The sequence below is a fragment of the Herpailurus yagouaroundi genome, unplaced genomic scaffold (assembly GCF_014898765.1).
Source record: "Herpailurus yagouaroundi ecotype Mexico unplaced genomic scaffold, PumYag 182, whole genome shotgun sequence".
Taxonomy (NCBI): domain Eukaryota; kingdom Metazoa; phylum Chordata; class Mammalia; order Carnivora; family Felidae; genus Herpailurus; species Herpailurus yagouaroundi.
The window spans coordinates 4,239,036-4,251,059 of record NW_024412413.1 but is presented as its reverse complement, the minus strand read 5'-3'; the positions used below and the strand labels follow the sequence as shown (position 1 = coordinate 4,251,059).

General features: G+C 58.8%; 1 protein-coding gene across 2 annotated transcripts in view; it reads left to right on the top strand.

The window, feature by feature from the left end:
• Positions 1-6: 6 nt before the first annotated feature.
• FBLN1 (fibulin 1) overlaps positions 7-12,024 on the top strand; it is an 83,638-nt gene continuing 71,620 nt past the window's right edge. For both annotated transcript variants that reach the window (XM_040490561.1, XM_040490562.1), the window contains exon 1: positions 7-121. In XM_040490561.1, the coding sequence (XP_040346495.1) occupies positions 46-121 (76 nt within the window). In that variant the 5' untranslated portion in view covers positions 7-45. The remainder of the gene's footprint in view (positions 122-12,024) is intronic.

Sequence of the window (12,024 nt, the reverse complement as noted above, 5' to 3'; positions counted from 1 at the left end):
CGCCCCGCGCCTTTGTCCGCCCGCCGCCCGCCGCCCGCCGGCCCCATGGAGCGCGCCGCGCCGAGGAGGGTCCCGCTGCCGCTGCTGCTGCTCGGCGGCCTCTCGCTGCTGGCCGCCCGAGGTAGGGGCGCCCCGAGTCCACGGCCCCCGCTCTAGGGGCTCCCCTCCCGGCCCCGCACCTCCGGGAAGTCCCGGAGCTGCAGTAGCCGTCGGCGTCTCGGCGCTGCGCCCCCGCCGCGCTCCTGACAGTGCCCTCCCCGCACCCCACTCCTGGCCCCCGGCCGAATCATCTCGGTGACCTGGGGCACTTGTTTCAAAGACCATAGGTCCTCCTCCCCACCCCCACCCCCGCCCGCCTTCCCGCGCTGCCCACGTTCGCGCCCACCCGTCTTCCCACCGCGGCCAAGGTTGGGAGGCGGGCAGGAAGCCCCAGCCGACGCTCGCGGCGCCCCTCGGGGCCGCGCTCTGCCTCCAGAAGGCCCTGGCGAATCGGTTCTCACTGCCCCCACCGCCACCTCTTGGTAGGGGCTGTCGTACCCAGCCTGTTGGCGAGAAGACTGAGACGGGACAGTACTTTGCCCAGGAGACCAAGCCAGTCGTGGGTTAGGGGTGGACGTGGGAGAGCAGAAAGGAAGGGAGCAGTCTGGGGGTAGCCGTGCGTCCGGAAACCTCTGCCCTCCTGGGACATAGAGGGCCCCGAGGGAGGTCCTGCCAGGCTACATGCTCAGCCGGGGCTGGGATCAGGCCACTTCCAAACCCACCCACCCTGTGGCGGCCAGGGGGCTGAGTCTCCCCTGGTAGACCTCTGGCCAGGCCCCTCGGCCCAGGACGGACAGCCCTGGGATGGCTCCTGTTTCTCCCCTCACCCTCAAGGCCTAGCTCCTGGGAGGCGACCACCAGGCCCTGAGGATTAAGTGCAGCTGCGGGTGAGCAGAGCCGCGGCCTCTGACCTCTCCGCTGACCCGTGACTCATCAGTCATTAGACAGGCCTGCCCGCCCAGAGGCTTTGTTCTTCCTGGGGCCTGGACCACCCTTGGAATCCTAGATCCTTTATCTCTGGCTTAGCTTGGTTTCACCTCCCCCGTGACCACCCTCCGTCTTGATCAAAAGGTCGCCCCTGGGAGGTTGGGGGCGGAGGGCAGAGCTCTGCAGAGGGTCCCGGGCTCACTCACTGGCTGCAGCAGATCCCGGAGCTCCGGCTGTGTCCTGGGTGTGTGCTGGGGGGGTATCCAGCATGTGTGGGGTGAGGGAGAGGGCGTGGGAGGCGCAGGGCTCAGGGTTGGCAGCAAGAGCCGCTCCCCCCTCCCCTCCCCGCCCCGGGGCTCAGAGGCTTGGAGGGGATGGTGCCTGGGCGGGAGCTGGCCAGGTGGGCAGAGGGAAGAAGGGCATTCATCTGAAGATGAGAGCAAGCCCAGAGGGGGGCCCTGATCGGAGGCCACACAAGGCTCCTGTTCAAACAGAAACGACCCCAGGGCCCCCGTGTATTGTGCAGACAAGGCAACTGCGACAGGCCCGGGCGAACTCTTCCGAGGCTGAGTGCCCGGTCCTTCTCCACTGTTCTGTTCTGCCTCGTGTGTGAGGAAGCTGCCCTGCCATCTGACTCCGAAAAAACACGGAGACTCGGTCAGGCTGGAGGGGCACACGTCGTCTTTACAGAGAAGGCCCGGACTTCAGGGGCACGTGATAAAGCAAACCCGCTCATTGCGCACGGTGGCGTGGCCTTCCGTGTCTTTGGGGGCGGCCCCTCTTTTGAGTTGCAGTGACTTCCATACAGTTTGGGTTTTCTTCCCCGGTTTCCTTCTGTGGCTGCAAGCTTGGAAGCCCGAAGGTTCCCCGAAGTGACACGGCCCCACGCCGCAGGCCTGCGGGGTCCACGGGGAAGCCTAATTGAAAAGTGATCATGGAAAAGGCCATGGAGTGGGGAGCCCTTTAGCCGAGCTGCTGAAACTCGGCCCGGCCACTGCGGTGCAGAAGGGCGCTGATCTCCCCTGCCAAGGGACAGAGCTGAGCCACACTCTGTCCTGTGTCTGTCTGCCCTGTTGGGCTTTCCTGAGAGCGGGGCAGGAGGGAGGGAGTGGAGAGGAGGAGGGCATTTGGGAAAGACAACTGTGTTTTCTCCAAGACTTTCTTGGCCTCCGGCTGGCTCCGGCGGGGCAGTGTTTCCGACTGATTACAGAGCAAGTCGCTGGGAGGGAGAACAAAGACCGGAGAGGGCTTGGCTTGGAAACACGTGGCCCGCACCGCTGCTGGAACTTTCCCAGGCTGGCAGGGGGTGGGGGGAGACAGACTGGGGAGGGGGGCTGCCAGAGCGTTGAATGCATGAAGATGAGACTTGGGGGTGCCCCTAGGGCTCCGGGCGACACCTTCTTCTGGTACTGCCTGAGACCCCCCCTCAACTCAGGGCTCTGTCTGCCACCCGTGCTGGACTGTGGGGGGCGGGGGGAAGGGCACCACCAGCTTTGGTGGGACGGGAAACGAGGTTGCCCGTATCCTGCTGGAAAAGTCCATGCGAAGGTTGGTGGTTTTCTCATTTGTAAAACAGAACAGAAACCCACTTCTTAGGTTGTCTTGAGGACTGAGGGACAGACGGGGGGGGGGGGGGGGGGCGAGGCCTGCCAAGGTAGCTGGATTACTATGACCTATCATTTGTGTTGCCCCCTCCCCAGGGTAAGCCGGTGTCCTTGTCCCCAACATGCTCTGAAAGTCCTACTCATTTTCCCAGAAGGGCCTCTGAACCGGCAGCTGTCGAGGGCCAGAGCCGTGTCGGGGAAGGTCAGGCAGAGCAGCGTCAGCTGAGCTCCCCGGGCAGTCAGTCGTCGGGGCACTAGGTGTCGGCTCTGTGCCAGACGCCGTTCTGAATCTTGGGGACACGGTGAGGAAGAAGAGAGGCCTGGCCTTTCTGCCCATGGGGTCCCAACCCCCCCAGGAGAGCCAACAGTCCATTTCAAACCAACCCCGACAGGCAGAGAGTCAGGGAGGACCCCCCCCTCCCCACCCGAGGACGCAGCATGCAAGGTGGGGTGTGGGAGGAGCTGGCTGGGTTTCTGGAAAGGTCGGGGAGGGTGGTGTTCAGGCAGAGGGAGCAGCACGGGCAGAGGCCCGGGAGGCGAGAGAGGACGTGGACGCGTCCCCTCTTCCCTCCAGTTAGTTCATTTGATGGCAGGGCCCTGAGCCGTGGGTGCGTCGGGTGGGGCAGCCGTGTAGACGAAGCTTTACGGAGCCAGTTCTGATGGCGCGCACAATCCCCCCCGCCGGTGTATTTTATCTGTAATAAAAGACCCTACTTTGCAAAACATCCGATTATAACAGTTTGACTAATAAATGCCTTTGCAGGCGCTGCATGGCTCCAGTCTCCTTGTAATGATCCCAGATGTGACCACATAACCAAATGGGGACAGCCATTATGTCAGCTTCCCTGGGATCCGAGACGCTTCAGCCTGGAGGGAGCTTGGAGATGAGAGGGTGTGGCTGGGAGCCTTGGGAAGGCAGGACCAGGGGCTGGGTCGGTGCCCGCTGGGCCTGCCCCCTTGGCCCTCAGGCTGGTCCTCACCTGACTCTGGGTCAGGAGGGAGCCAGGTGCCTGCGTGTTATCACGTGGTCCTACGTGGTGGGAGCCAGCCCTCGAAGGAGGTTGGGAGACCTGTCCCGATTCTGAAAGTGACCAATCCCATGCCCTCTGTACTTCTGTTTCCGTAAATCTGGAATGAGTACACGCTCTGCTCTAGGAAATTATAAGTGGCATAGTTTACATTTAGCCACTAATTTAATCCTCTCAACAACCCTATGAAGAGGGTACTATTATTGTTTTCATTTTACAGACATACATACCAAGGCCCAGAGCAGTTAAGTAACTTGCCTGGGAAGCACAGCAGTAAATAGAAGGCCAGGTCACAGCACAACATGCTCCTGACCGCTCGGCTGTCTCGCCTTAAATTTAACAAGGGGAAGAGCAGGTAGGACAGCTCTGGAGTCCCATTAACAATTGCTGCACGCGTGTCCTGAGGAGGAACGTGCGTTTGGCATGCACGGGGGACCACAGGGCCCTCGAGGGGCTCGTGGCTGGCTTGGCAGGAAGTGATCCCCAAGGTGATGGCATCTGTCTTGTTTCAGATCCGTGGACAGGCCTGTCCTGTACTGGGGAGGCCATGGCCGTGGTGCCGGAGGGCTGTGTGCTCGGGGACCCAGCCCAGGGCCTGGCCTTGGCCCTGCCTCTCCCTTGGGTGTGGCCCAAGTCAGGCCCTCCCTGCTGCCATCTGGGGGTGGGGTTCAGGGACCCCTCAAGGAACCTGCCGTAGGCAGTGCTGTGGGGGTGGGGGGGAGACGGTGCGCGCAGGGGCAGATGCCTCTGACCACAGGACCCTGGGTGAGGTCTAGAACCGTCCACAGGGTATGAAGTCGCCCCTTTCCTGGCACCTTTATAAAGGAAAATGTCCTTGGCTGGACCTGGGTTCCAGACACAACAGGGCGGGCCCGGCCTCTGGAGAAGACGGCCCTGGAAATTGTTTAGGTCATGTTCCTGCTTAATCTGCCCCCCAGCCTTGCCAAGTGATCCTGCCAGAGGGCCGTGCTGACGTGGCCAACACTGGGAGCGGGGACACTGGATTCCTGCCCACCCTGTTGCTGGCTTCCTGGGGGACCCAACCACCAAGCCCCCCTCCCCTACTGCTCCTGAGGGCGGGGGCCCCAGAGCCTTTCTTTCTCCAAGTGGAGGGTCTGTGATGTGTGTTCTTAGCTGCACCGACGCCACACGGATGGGGGTCCGGGCCCTCCAGGATCCCTACACCTGGGGTCCGATGGGGCCCAGGTTTTATGATGGGCACGTGAGAATTTGGGAAGGAGTGGTTTGTCTGTCAGGACACGGAAACCACAGATCAGCTGGCCCGCTCTTTGTATAGGTGGGGGAAACTGAGGCCCAGAGAGAGGAAGTAGGTGGAAAAGGTCATTCACAGGCTGCTTCTCAGTTCTGTTGAGCAAACGTTTCCCAAGCATCCCTTATGGGCCTGGCCGGAGCCCTGAGGAGCTATTTGTCATGAGCCCATCATTTGTCAGTTTGTCACGTACTCAGCAAGCACGAGGCCCTGGGGACGCGGAGCTGCGTGCCCTAGGAGTCTTCTGTGGCCCGGAACCAAATTGCTGCAAACTGAGCAGCTTAAGACAACAGAGATGTGTCCTCGCACCGTCCTGGCGGCCAGAAGTCAGGTATCGCGGGGTCTGTACAACTTCAGTCCCCTCAGAGGCTCTGGGAAAGGGTCCACCCTTGTGTCTCCCAGCTCCCGGGGGCTCTTGGTGCTCCTGGGCTCGTGGCTGCCTCTGTCTTCACACTGCCTTTTCCTTCTGGGTTTCTCTTCCAAGGACACTTGTCTTGGGATTTAGAGCTCACCTGGGTGATCCAAGAGGATCTCATCTTGAGATCCTTAATTGCACCTGCAAAGACCCTGATTCCAAATAAGGTCGCATTCCAGGGTCAGGACGTGGATGTATGTTTTCAGGGGCCACTGCACCTGCTAACAGCAAACACAGGAATAGGTGCCCTGACGAGGATATGTCGGTAGGAATCAGTGCCATAGTGACCATGACGTGTCATGACGGTGACAGCAGCCCCGGGTGGCTCTCAAGTGGGCGGAGAGGGGAGGGGATACCTAGCTGAGGCGTGAGTGGTGAGGAGCCGTCTGTGGAAAGATCTGGGGAGAGCTTTTGGGTAAAAGGAACAGCTGGTCCCAGGCCCCAGGTGGGACCAGGTATATTGGAGGGACCAGAAGGGAGTGTGTGCCTCTGGGGAAGAGGCAGAGGGCAGCTGAGACGGGAGGGCTTTAAAAATCGGGGCGCAGACTGGGTTTTATCCAAAGTTCACTGGGAAGCCGCCGGAGGACTTTAAGCAGAGGAGTGAGGTTATTTGGCTCAGGTTTCCAGAAGTCACTCTGGACTGCTGCATGACATCTGGGGAGAGGCGGCATGAGCCAGTGTGGAGGCTTGTGCAGGGTCCAGGGCTAGAGGTACCCTGGGCAGAGTGGCAGTTGGGGAGCCGCTGGGAAGTGGATACAGGTAGAGCTGGAGTGGACAGGACTTGCCATGCGATGGGAGGTAGAGGGTGAGGGACAAGGGATGATTCAGGCTGACCCCGTTATTGTCGCGCGAGCAGCTGGACGGATGGGGGGCCGGACGGGGTGGGCAAGAGTGCAAGTTCTGTGTGGACACTCTAAGCGTCCCGTCTGACATCTGGGGGAGCCTGGGTTTGGGGGCGAGATCAGGCTTCAGGTAGACGTGTGGGGGTCTCAGCCCATAGGATGAGGCGACAGGAGACCACCCAGGGGGATGGCCGGGGTGGGGGCACGAGGGGTCACAGGACTGAGCTCTGCCCGGCACGTTGAGGGGGAAGTGTACCTGCTTGGGGGCTTCCAGAAACCTGGGTGGTGGCTGGGATCTTGCCAGGACTGGTTTCGAGATGGGAGCATTTTTATGCTAATGGGGTGAACCAGTATTTTCTTTCTATTTATTTATTTGTTTATTTATATATAGAGAGAGAGGAGAGAGAGCGTGAGCAGGGGAGGGGCAGAGAGAGAGAATCCCAAGCAAGCTCCGAGCTCGGGGCTCGATCCCCACAAACCATGAGATCATGACCTGAGCTGAAATCAAGAGTCGGACGCTTAACTGACTGAGCCACCCAGACGCCCCGAGCCAGTATTTTTCTTGAACCTGTTTTTCCTTTTGGATCGTGTCACCTGCTGGAGTAAAACGTGCCAGGAGCTTTGCTGCCTACATACGCCTCCTATTTTGACATCAGACTTCTCTCTGCAACCACTCCTGTTTTTATCCTCCATTCTCCGTGAGTGCGGGTGAGGCCACCAAGGCTCAGAGAGGTCAAGCAGTGCGCGTGCGGGCACACAGCGGCCCCACCAGGATCGAAACCTGGGAGCACGGCCCTCAACTCGCGTTCGTAAGCGGGACACAGAACCCCCTCATGTATCTTTCTGGCTGAGAAGTCTGGATTTTGCTAAGTCCGGCTTTGGGAGGAAGCCAGTTTCCTTCAGCGTGTTATGGGGGGGGGGGTCGGCTTTAGAGTCCGAGTCAGGCTCCAAGGCCACCTCCGTGTTTGCTCTGTGGCCTCGGGCCACTTGCTTAATCTCTCCCTGACCCCCTGCTTCCTAGAGTGGCTAGGATCACATGAGATCATTCTTTCACCGGAATGTATTGAGTGCTCCGAGGCCGCGTGGGGCAAGGTGCAGGGACCCAGCCCTCATGACACTAAGTACACAGTGCAGTTAATTATTTGTGCTAAGTGCCGGGAAGCTCAGGGTGCAAAGAGGCCGTGGAACTGCTGTGTGCGTGTGCGTGCGTGCATGTGTGTGTGTGCGTGTGTGTGTGTGTGTGTGTGTGTGTGTGTGTGGAGGGGGTCAGTGACGGAAGACTTCTGGAGGAAAGGGCCTCTGGACTGGCGTGGGTGTGGATGAACTGGCTGTCGGAAGGGAGTGCGCCCGGCACCACCCGGCTTCCAGCTTCCAAAGGCCAGGTGCAGACGACACATGACAGGTGGCCGGAGAGTTCAGAGCAGAAGCAGGAGAGAGGGGTCCCCGCAGGGTGGGATGCTGCAGAGATGTCGGGAGGTGAGGCTAGCCCACGTGTCCGCTGGCCTTGGCGGGAGGAGGCTCCTGCCCGGAGGGAGAGATCTGGGAGATGCTTCGTGGCAGGTGCTGGTGGAGGGTTGGGCGGGGGGGGGGGGGGGGGGGGGGGAAGGCACGGGCAGCTCTTGTGTGGAGCCGTGGAAGCCCTGCTTCCTCCTGGGAGGCCGGGTGCCGTTGAAGGGGGGGATGGTCCTGTCCCTATCCCAGACCTGCAAGGGTCTGTACACCAGACCCCAGTGACAATGGCCTGGTGCCTCCCTGGGCCACCCCCTTGAGGACGGGGTCCTGTCTTTTCACCTCCGCAATCCCCTGCCCCAAGCCAGAAGCCTGCACGTGGAAGGGTCATGAGAGGGGCTTTTTAAACACGATTTTTTTTTTAAGTCCTCTCTACCCCCAGCGTGGGGCTCGGGCTCCCAGCCCACGTCGAGCGTCGCACGGTCCGCCGACTGAGTGGGCCATAGGGGGGCTCTTTTGAATGTGTGCGGGGCTTAGGACAGCTCACAGGCCAGTCAGGCATCGGCCGGAGCCCCTGCGAGGATGACAGGTGGCAGGCTGACATTCTGGAAGCTTCCATCCAAGGAGCACCCCGGAACCCCTCTGACTGCCGGCCGGCATCTGCCGTGTTGGAGAGAACGTGTGTCTGTCTCCCTACCCCTCGACAAGAACGCGTACTCCTCTGGACCACGGGTTCAGAACCACCACGTTTCACAGTCCACACTGCAGCCCTCACGAAGGCGTAATTCGCCTGGAAGGGGTTTGGTTTTAGCGGCTGTCTCAGCGGACAGATGGCATCCGCTGCCCTTGAACCAGTCTGTCTGTCCACCTGCTCACCAGGGACTTCCGGTGGGGGTGTCTCTTTCCCGAGGGCAGGGGGCGGGGTGGCGGTCCTCTGGCGACGTGTCAGTCTGGGGGAGCGTGTGATTCCCGTCAAGAAGGATGCCCTCTCCCTAGCGGTGCGGTGCCTTCTGTGGCTGCCCGATTGGGAGGGTTCTTTTCTGCGGACGGGCACCGACGTAAGCATTTTGCCCGAATTAGCACATTGTTCTTCCCAGCCCTACACGGTTACCGCCCCGTTTGATGGATGGAGATGAGGGGGCTCAGTGAGGTGGAGGGCAGATTTGGGGCCAGGCGGTTTATTTTTGAGAGCCAGAGAGCCAGCAGGGCGGGGGGCAGAGGGAATCCCAGACACCGCCAGCGCAGAGCCCGACGTGGGGTCGAGCTCGCAAAACCGTGAGATCGGGGCCTGAGCCCAAACCGAGAGCGGGCACCTAATCGACCGAGCCTCCCCGGGCGCCCCCGGGGCTGGGCGGTTTTAACCCACAACGTCTCTCGCCTTCCCCTGGGATGCCCGAGTCCAAAGCCAAGAAGATTTTGCAAGAGAGGTTTTGCTTGGTTTATATTATGCTTTGTGGATCCACTTCACGCAGTCAGAGTACAGGAACCGGAGGTTAACTGTGCTCTATCGAAGCTTCCTCTCCGAAGGGAGGGAAGCGATCTGAGCGAGAAGACTGCAGGCTGCCCGAGGCCCCGCTTCTCTCCTAAGAGCTCCTCCAGCCGGGCAGCGGGCATGGGCGGGCATCGATAACTGGCATCGCTCCCAGAAGTTAGGGATGGAAGGCAGAAGTGTCCTCATTTGCTCCAGGTTGCTGAGGGCCGTTCGGGCGTGGTGGGGTCTCCACGTGGGATTTCTGTGACCTGATGCCCAGCTGTGCGTCCTGTGTCAGCGCGGAGCTGGGGATCCCCCCACCCTCCCCCCCTCCACTGACGATGCTGAATTCTTCCCTGTGTGGTGGGGGAAGCGATGATGGAAGGATGGCCTCCTTGTCACCTCCAGAAGCCTTCCCTTGGCTCTTGCCTGGGCCGGGGAGTGAGTGCCACCCTCTGCTTCCCTTCGTTACTTAACGTTTCACTTGTTCCGTTGGAGGTCACCTGGCTTGCCGCGTAAAACGTCGCATTCACCACCAACCTGCTATGAGAGGATGTTCTAAGACACGGTTTACCGAATTAATCCTTGCTATGGTCTTCACATTCATGCAGTAAAACAACACCGATTGTTGGGGGCATCTGGGTGGCTGAGTCAGTTAAGCGTCCGACTTGGGCTCAGGTCACGATCTCGCGGTTCTTGGGTTCGAGCCCCGCATCGGGCTCTGTGCTGACAGCTCGGAGCCTGGGGCCTGTCTTCGGATTCTGTGCCCGCCCCCTCTCTCTCCGCCCCTCCCCCGCTCCTACTCTGTCTCCCTCTCTCTCTAAAATAAATAAACATTAAAAAAAAAAAACAAACCACAACATCAATTGAAAGAGGCAAGTGAGTTAATCAGCAGAACACCCAACTCCTCTTCTGTTGAAGGGTGATACAAAATGCCACACAAACACTCAATTAAAATTTTTTTTTAATGTTTATTTATTTTTGAGAGAAAGAGAGTGTGTGCCTGAGTAGGGAAAGGGCAGAGAGAGAGACAGACAGACAGACACAGAGGGTCCGGAGCAGGCTCCACGCTGACAGCAGGGAGCCCGATGTGGGGCTCAAACTCAAGAACTGTGAGATCAGGACCTGAGCCGAAGTTGGAGGCTTAACCTACTGAGCCCCCCCCAGGCACCCCCCCCCGCTCAGTTTTTTTAAATGTGTTTTTTCCATTGTGATGAAATACACGTAACGTTAACCATTTGAACCGTTTCTAAGTGCACAGTCGGGAGTTAAGAACCTTCACACTGTTGTGCCACCAGCTATCTCCAGAGCTCTTTCCTTTCCCCAAACTGAGGCCCTGTCCCTGAGAAGCACGAACTCCCCATCTACTTTCCGTCTGTGTGAATGCGGCTCCCCTCGGGACCTCTTAAGTGGAATCAGACAGCGTTTATTTATCCTTTTGCGACTGGCTTATTTCACTGAGGATGTCGTCTTCGACCACAGCATTTTAAATGAAGCGTTTAGTTCACTCTTAGATGGTCAGCTTTTTTTTTTTAAAGACAACAGTCGTGCGGGGTGTTCGAGTTCATTTTAACCCAAGGATGCATGCACGGCCATTGTTCTATAGGAACGAGGAAGGGCAAGGCGGGGGGCCCGGGTGGTTCTGTGGTTAAGCGTCTGACTTTGGCTCAGGTCATGATCTCACGGTTCGTGAGTTCGAGCTCCGCGTCGAGCTCTCCGCTGTCGGCGAGGAGCCTGCTTTGGATTCTCTGTCTCCCTCTCTCTCTGCCCCTCCCCACTCAAGCTCTCTCTCTCTCTCAAAAATAAATAAAGAAACATTAAAAAAAAAAAAGGCAATGAGGGACAGTGAGTGATGGTCCAGACTGTCCTACTCCACTTGGTTTTAGTGGAACAGCACATTGGGGTCTTTAGGATGGAAGCGCCATAGGCAATGAATGGTTTTCCGTACTCTCCGGGTTACGGCAAACGTTTGTAGTGACTGTAATTCCCCTCGTGACCACCAGGGGCAAAGCAGGGACACCAGCCCGGGCTCCCTGCCTGGTATTCTTTCCCCGGGGCCATCTCTCTTTCTGACCCAAAGTGATTTTTCACCACCAGAGTAACGCTTGTTCACTACAAAGGGGACACGTATGAAAACAGCAAAGACCGTGCGTCCCTTTCCAGTTGGGACGTTTCTTGGAAGACGTGTGTCCGGGGGTGGGAGTGGTATTGGCTTTTGTACTTTGGAGAGCCTGGCCCTGCCCCATCGAAAGGAGATGCTTGGGAGGAGCCGGGAGGCTTTATTTGTTTCAGAACGTAAGTTCATAACAGACCTTTTCTTGGACAGGATACACCTGTCTTTTAGAGACAGACCTACTGCAGACAGTATCTTTGTTGACATCTTGAGCCGTGACGCCGGAACATTCTTCAGGGTGTCCCCCTCGCTCTACCTCCTTTCCCCGCAGCTCCACTTTCCTCCGATGGGTTGGGGTAACCGTCTCTAAGGCCAAGAGAGTGGCAGTTCTGAGTCTCAGACCGATGCCCCAGCAGGTCCCGGGCTCTTGCTTAAATTCTCAGCAGCCTGGCACTTTGCGGAAGTCGGCTCCAATCAAACGTTGTCCTTTGGGATCATTCCCTCCCCCTGAAGAGGCATGTTTGCAGCAAACCCTATACTTCAAGGTCGTCTTGCCCATCAGGCCCCCAGTGAAGATGCCTGTGGCCATTGCGTCCTGCTCAACTTCCTGAGCCTCGCTTGCTGTTTGTACCGGACATGGGCGGGTGCTTCAGGGTCACTGAGAGGAGAAGAATGCGATCCTTGCCCCAGAGGAGTTTGTAATTCACCAGGAGGCAGACGAGCCTAGCTTTGGAGGCTGTCAAAACCAAACCTGGTGCCTGACTTTGTCCCTCTGGCTGTGTGACCTCGAGCTGGTCACTTGACCTCTCTGAGCTGGAATTTTCTGATCTGCAAAATGGGGACCCTAATGAACTGGCCTCCCTGGG